The sequence below is a fragment of the Rhinopithecus bieti genome, unplaced genomic scaffold (assembly GCF_001698545.2).
Source record: "Rhinopithecus bieti isolate Rb0 unplaced genomic scaffold, ASM169854v2 scaffold_52032, whole genome shotgun sequence".
NCBI lineage: Eukaryota > Metazoa > Chordata > Mammalia > Primates > Cercopithecidae > Rhinopithecus > Rhinopithecus bieti.
The window spans coordinates 91,160-99,143 of NW_016821592.1; the positions used below are offsets into that span (position 1 = coordinate 91,160).

At 36.7% G+C, this 7,984-nt stretch overlaps 1 protein-coding gene across 1 annotated transcript in view; it reads left to right on the plus strand.

Moving 5' to 3' along the window:
* Positions 1-7,984, plus strand: part of SOS1 (SOS Ras/Rac guanine nucleotide exchange factor 1) — an 88,724-nt gene that overhangs the window by 58,848 nt on the left and 21,892 nt on the right. Inside the window, exons 14-16 of the mRNA XM_017860407.1 lie at positions 514-633; positions 3,990-4,152; positions 4,677-4,794. Coding sequence (XP_017715896.1) covers positions 514-633; positions 3,990-4,152; positions 4,677-4,794 — 401 coding nt within the window. The remainder of the gene's footprint in view (positions 1-513; positions 634-3,989; positions 4,153-4,676; positions 4,795-7,984) is intronic.

Here is a 7,984-nt window from a genome sequence, read left to right on the forward strand (position 1 = left end):
AAAACAGTTTTTAAAGGCCGGGCGTTGTGGCTCACTTTTGTAATCCCAGCACTTTGGGAGGCCAAGGCAGGTGGATCACCCAAGGTCAGGAGTTTGAGACCAGCCTGGCCAACATGGTGAAACCTTGTCTCTACTAAAAATACAAAAAAATTAGCCAGGCGTAGTGACGGGCGCCTGTAATCCCAGCTACCCGAGAGGCTCAGGCAAGAGAGTCACTTGAACCCGGGAGGTGGAGGTTGCAGTGAGCCAAGATTGTGCCATTGCACTCCATCCTGGACAACAAGAGTGGAACTCCATCTCAAAAAAAAAAAAAAAAAAAAGTTTTAAAAAATCCATAAGGAAATATGCATAATTATACTTTTTTTGTTATACCTTGTTTTCGCAAATCTTTCTGTTGGTGTAAGAGGAAAGTTCGTATGAGAGTTTAGTTTTTATCTATCTCCTTTACTTAATAAAACAGTGTCTATATTAGAGGAAAAAGTGTCATGTAGAATTATGTATTGATGATTTTAGAGCTGTACAGCCATCAGAATTAGTTGGAAGTGTGTGGACAAAAGAAGACAAAGAAATTAACTCTCCGAATCTTCTGAAAATGATTCGACATACCACCAACCTCACTCTGTGGTTTGAGAAGTAAGTATTCCTAGCATTCTTATATTTTATAGCTGCCAGCTATATTATGAATTTCAATGCAATTTTGTTTTTTTTTTTTTTTTTTTTTTGAGAGGGAGTTTTGCTCTGTCACATAGGCTGGAGTGCAGTGGCACAACATCGGCCCACTGAAACCTCCACCAGGCTCAAGCAATCCTCCCACCTCAGCCTCCAGAGTAGCCAGGATTACAAGTGTGTGATACTACACTCACCTCATTTTTCTTTTTTTTTTGAGACAGAGTCTGGCTCTGTTGCCCAGGCTGGAGTGCAGTGCATGATCTCAGCTCACTGAAACCTCTGCCTTCTAGGTTCAAGCAATTCTCAGGCCTCTGCCTCCTGAGTAGCTGGAACTACAGACGTGTACCACCACACCTAGCTAATTTTTGTATTTTTAGTAGAGACGGGGTTTCGCCATGTTGGCCAGGCTGGTCTTGAACTCCTGACCTCAAGTGATCCACCCATCTTGGCCTCCCAAAGTGCTAGGATTACAGGCATGAGCCATTGCTCCTGACCAATGCAGTTTTATTTCTGTATGTCTCATGTCTTTTTCCTCTGTTCCTCCTTTATTTAGTGAGTGTTTTTCATTGAATGAAAATGACAATATTTTTCATTAGAAAACGTTGAATGTTTTTCTAATGTAGCATTTTAGTTTCACTAATTATTTTCATTAACTTTTTTTGAGGTTCTTTTAATGGTTGCTTGGTTGCCTTAGAGTTTACCATACACATTTTGGCAGAATCAGCTTCAGACTTACAGTAGCTTCATACCAGTGATATATAGAAATATTACTCCTATGTAGCTCTATTCCCTTTCTCCCTTTTTTGTGGTACTGTTATACATATTACATCTTATTAATGATGCAAATCAAATAATACATTGTTACAGTTATTACTTTGCCATTTGTCATCATCTTCTCAGACCATTAAAGATTTGCTCTCACTCACCTCCTTTGTGTATTATTGGCAACATATTACACATATATTACATTTCTATGTTATAAACTCAACAACGTGTTTATATTATTTTAAGTCAGTTATGAGAAGAAATGAGAAAAAAATACGCATTTACAAAATGTCTTTAATAATTACACAATTACCTTTACTGGTGATCCTTTGTGTGGATTCGAATTACCATCTGGGATCACTTGCTTTTCAGCCTGAAGAATTTCCTTTAGTATTTCTTCTGGAGGGTCAGCTAGCAACAGATTCTCTCAGTTTTTGTATATCTGGGAAAATCTTTATTTTACCTTCATTTTTGAACAATACCTCTATCTTCAAGTTAATACTTTTTTTTCAGTTCAAATATATTATTGAGCTTTTCCAGTAAGTTTTTTATTTCAGTTATTGTACTTTTTAATTCCAGAATTTCCATTTGGTTCCTTTTTATAGTTTCTATCTCTAATTATATCCTCTCTTTGATGCGCATTGTCATCAATACCTTCCCTTCTTTTTCATGCTTTCCTTTAATTCTGTAACTGTATTCATAATGGCTACTTAGAAATCTTTTTTGTTATTGTTGTTAAATCTGACATTTGGTTGCTCTCACAGGCAGTTTCTGTTCCTTCCCCCACCCGGCTGTTCATTCCCTCCCCCCCAGCCCCCCGGCACCCCGCTGTAAGAGTCATACTTTCCTATTTCTTTGCATACCTCATCTGTTTTTGTTGGAAACCTGACATTTCAGGTAATATATTGCAGCAACTCTGAGTGCTGCTCCTCATTCCCCAACCCCCTTTCCAGGGATTCTTATTGCGTGGCAGTGGTACTGGAAAGATCCATCCACTCCTTCCCTGACCACACACACCCAGCTATGAAACTCCACAATTTGCCAGCTGATTGCTCTGATGTTTTCAACAATTTCCTGGTGGCATAAATGCTATACAAAATAATGCAATCAGATTGTGGCTCCTTTGAAGGAATGGTTTTCTGAGATTTCTGTTTGATACTTGTTCTGACCCCAGGAGGGCTTCTCTCAGTTGTCTTATTTCCTAGTTCTCCCCTGCATACTACTCTGCCTACAGTCTAGGGTGTATCTTCATTAGATCCACAAATCTCTTCCCCATTGCCTTTCACCACAATTTCCTCTGTTCTTAAGGGCACCATTAAATTTAAACTACTTTATACTTTGTTGCAAATGACGAGATTAGGGAGCTATCTGTTTGAAACAGGGCTCTGAGGCTTGGGATAATGGCAAGCTTTTCTCTGAGTGACACTTCTGCCCTAGAAGCTGAGTGCTTGGTTAAGCAGGTAGAGTGGCAAACGATGGTACTATAGCCTGAGATCTCCTTACCTGCCTCTTCTGACATGGAACCACGCCTTCAGGAACCAGAGGAAGGGCTCTTTTCTCAGTATTCTCAAAATATCATACCCAAGGTAGAGTCTCCGTTCCACAAATGGAAGTTGGGCAAGGAAGGGTCTTCCCACTTCTCAGCTGCACTCAACTGGGACTTGGCCTCAGCAACAGGCAGCAGGGACAGGATGAGAAAACTAAAGTCTTGCTCCTGCACCTCACTGGGAGCTAGGTGTTCTTGACTGCAGGAATCTGGAGTAGATGCTCAGTTCGCCCTCACTGAGCTGGGAGAAAGAAGGGAGGGGCCAGTCGTGGTTCACATACCACAGACTGTCTCCCCTCTCTTACCAAATTTTTGTAGGTTTTCCTGAATAGATGTTTCTTTTGCCATTTGCTCTCAGGACCATTACTAGAGACTTTAAATGTGTGTGTGTACATGTGCGTGTGTGTACATATGCATGTGTGTGTGTGTGTTTTAATAATTTTTACCAGTTTCACTCAGTGAAACTCCTCATACTATCATACCACAAGTCCAGAATCTCAATGCAATTATATATTAGGTTGGTGCAAAAGTAATTGTGGCTTTTGCCATTACATTTAATACTGTTCCTAGAAATGTAAGAAACATAGGAACAGAGCTGTTCCTAGAAATGTATGCAGCCAATTATATATGAAAGAAAGAAATTGAGCATCAATCACTAATTCTTGAATTCTACTAGAATACACCCACATCACAAAGACCTCACAAAGACTTATATACATACCACAAGATAGTAGCCTCACCAGTTAATTCTAATGCTAATAGAGGATGCACCAAATACAGTAGGAAAATGATTGTTTGACTGTACCAGTCTAGAAAAAAGAAAAGAGCAGTATGCCTGACTGGAGGCACTGCCTTTCTTCTATCAGTCACCCTGAATGTGTCTTCTCTCTAGTAGTTATACTATAGCCATCCGTCCCCCACTCTCTACATTATTTTATTTACTAAATTCTTTATAACTTTATTGGAAAAACTCTAGAACGTTTAGTTCACTTTTTTTTTTAATTCCCAGATGTATTGTAGAAACTGAAAATTTAGAAGAAAGAGTAGCTGTGGTGAGTCGAATAATTGAGATTCTACAAGTCTTTCAAGAGTTGAACAACTTTAATGGTGTCCTTGAGGTTGTCAGTGCTATGAATTCCTCACCTGTTTACAGACTAGACCACACATTTGAGGTAGGTTTCTACATGTGTTTTTAGAATGAACTTTCATTCCCTATTATAAACATCAGATTTTTAACAATTATTATCTTTAATTTTAAATGTTTCATTTGTCTTTTCAGGAGATTAAAAGACTGAATTATCTAAGTTTTGTAATGAGTTGGTTGCTTTTTAAAAATTAAGCATTTCTATTAAAATGTATTCACAGGTCCCAGCCTAAGGTAGAAGAAGAAAAAACTTTTGGCACTGAATTTGTAAGATAATGTAAATTAAATGTTCACATAATTTTGTAAGGAATGACATGATAAACTAGATCTCTCTCTCTCTCTCTCACACACACACACACACACACACACACACACACACTTTAAGTTTATACTGAGGTCTATGAAGACAATTTATTTGAAGCAGTGTTACAGTCATAAAATCAAATTGATACTGTTGTATTTGGGCCTTTCTGTTAGCCTAGCTTTTTTTTTTTGACAAGACCTTTGATTCCTATTGTAAACTTATGCCTCCTATTTTTTTTTTCCTTATAGCAAATACCAAGTCGCCAGAAGAAAATTTTAGAAGAAGCTCATGAATTGAGTGAAGATCACTATAAGAAATATTTGGCAAAACTCAGGTCTATTAATCCACCATGTGTGCCTTTCTTTGGTAAGTATTTCTGAATTTTTATTGCATTTCTGGATAAAACACTTATTTCATTAAATGACTGAATAATTACATGTCTAATATGCCAGCAGAAAATACTTGTCTGACCAATATTTAGCACCTGAAACCCTTTAGAATTTTTCTCATTAAGACTTAAGGTCAAGTCTAATATACATTTCATTTTCTATTTTCATCTTAGGCAGCCATTAGATATTATATAATACTTGTGTTTTTATATTTATAAAAGCCTTTTTAATTGAATTTTAATAAACTAAATACAGCAGAGGCATATTTATAACCATTTTGTAAACAGTTTCACATGGCTAAAATCATAGTGTGCCTGCTGTGTCTTTGGGCCCACACCTCTGGCACATCAGAATTTTAATTCTCTTCATCCTCTTTTATTTTTCCCCATCTGCATCAGAGGAAGGAAGTACCTTTTCCTTCCTTGTTAGGACTGAATCTACCACCTGAATCTCCCTTTCTGTAGGTTCCTCTACCTTTTTCCATTCTTTATTTCCTGTATTTTCATGTATTCAATATGTCTTTCCTACTCTTGTCTTTCTTCTGCCTGAGTATATATATGCCCTGATGTTTCTTCTTTTGAATGCTTATAGAAATTATGGTCTTTCTCTAGTCTCTTTAGTATGTGCTATAGTTTCTTCTAGCCTTTTCCTCATCTATATCTATTTTTTTATATAGTTTCAAATTCCACTGCATATAACAGTGTTATGTCCTGATACTTTTAATATCTTTTCCCACATTTTATTGTTTGGCCTTTATAGCAACCATTTTTGTATTTACTTCTAATCTTTTTGCTGTGCACATGGTATATAATTGTAATTGTATCATGTGCATATTAAGGTTATTCACGTACCGTATCTTATTTTTTTGTATTTTATTAATCTTAATTATTTATAATGGCTGCACAATAATCCATAAAATTGGACAATTTGTTTAACCATTACCCTGTGATTGGACACATTGTTTCCAGCTTTTTTGCTTTCCAAATAATTTTCTGATTCAGATTTTCATTTATACTATTTTTCTGTATTTGAAAATATCTTCTTGAGATAGATAACCAGAGGAGGAATTACAGTAGTGCTCCCATCTCCATGGTTTCACTTTCCACGGTTTCAGTTATCCATGGTCAACTGTGGTCTAAAAACATGAGATATTTTGAAGACCACATTCATGTAACTTTTATTACAATAGATTGTTATAATTGTTCCATTTTATTATTAGCTATTTTTAGTCTTACTGTGCCTAATTTATAAATTAAGCTCATAGGTATGTATGTATGTGTATATGCATGTACAGGGTTTAGTACTATCCATAGTTTCAGGTATCCACTGGGGATCTTATCACCTTTGGATAAGGGAGGGACTACTATACATAGGTCAAAAGGTGTCCATCTTTAAACTGTTGATATGTATTTTTAAGTTGCTTTCTGAAAGGCTGCCATGAGAAGTGTATGACATTTATGCTGTCATCAAGTGTATGACAAAGGAAATTTCATCCCATGGTTTCCAATTTTGGATACTCCCTTTTTTTTTTTTTTTTTCATTTCTGTTATTACAACTACTAAGCTATTTGTTGCAATAATTTCCATTCTTTGATGACTGTGGAGATTTTTTTTTCCAAACATTTCTTCAATATTTGCATTGCCTCTTGTCCATGTCCTTTTTTGTATCTCCTGCAAACAGTCTGCCTTGTACTTTTTATTCATTGACGTGTATTTGTTTTAAATTCTACCATCTGTCCTTTCTCATTCTGGTTTCTATTGTTTCTAACCTTAGAAAGTTCATATAATCTAGTAATTTAATAATCATATTTTCCTCTAGCTTTTTTATGACTTTCAAAATTATAGTTAACTCTAATATCAAACTGAAGTATCTTTGATATCTTATGAAATACTCAAATTTATTTCCTCACCCAAATTATTTATTTGTTAATCCAGGTTTATTGAATGATTCTTCTTTTTCCCTGTTTACATATGGGACCTCCTTCCTTTGTTGTTGTTGTTTTTTGAGACAGAGTCTCGCTTTGTCACCCAGGTTGGAGTGCAGTAGCTGCCGTCTTGGCTCACTGCAAGCTCCACCTCCCGGGTTCACGCCATTCTCCTGCCTCAGCCTCTGAGTAGCTGGGACTGCAGGCACCTGCCACCACGCCCAAGTAATTTTGTTTTGTATTTTTAGTAGAGACAGGGTTTCACCGTGTTAGCCAGGATGGTCTTGATCTCCTGACCTCACGATCCGCCCGCCTTGGCCTCCCAAAGTGCTGGGATTACAGGCTTGAGCCACTGCACCCGGCCAGGGACCTCTTTCTTTAATATGTATTGTATCTCACTGACTTCCTATACCCCTGCCACAGTTTTAAGGATTATCACTTTATAATCAATGATTCTCAGCAGGGGGCAGTTTTTGCCCCCCTGGGGAACATTTAGCAATGCCTGGAGACAATTTTTTTTAACTGTCCTAATTGGGATGGTGCTACAGGCATCTAGTGGGTAGAGGATAGAGATAATGCTAACACACCACAATGCACAGGACACTTCCCCACAGCCAATTAGTATCCAGTCCAAGAAGTCAGTGGTGCTGAGACAGAGAAACCCTGCTTTATATAGCGTTTTCACAGATGATAAAGAGTTGGTTCTTCAGGGTTTCAGTCCTTTTTTTTTTTGGCCAATTTTGCCTGTTTATTTTTCCAAATGAACTTTATAAGTTTGGGTGGGGGGAGATGACCCCAAATGTAACTGGAACAATCTATTAATTAATTTCTAAAGACCATTTATTATATTTAGCATTTCCCCTTATTATTTTCCTGGGTATTTTGGTTTGAATGGTATTCATTCAGTTACCTTTAACTCCAAGAATTTTAATTTCCTTGGGTTTTCTAAATATTTAATCATGTTTACAAAATATAATACAGTGTCTCTTCCTTGGACCTGATTTCTGTGTTATGCCTTACATAACTGGTCATTAACTTCCCAAACAAAGCTTTAAAAATAATGGCAGAAATAAGCAGCTTGTTTTAAACTCAGTTTTAGCAGGGATAAAGTATAATTTTACTACTTGCTCGATTAGATGGTTTTTATCCTTTTAAGAAAGCATCATTCTTGCTACAGAATTGCTTCATTTCATTATTTTAAAAATACTAGCCTTCAATTTATATCTACAAACATGTTTTTTTA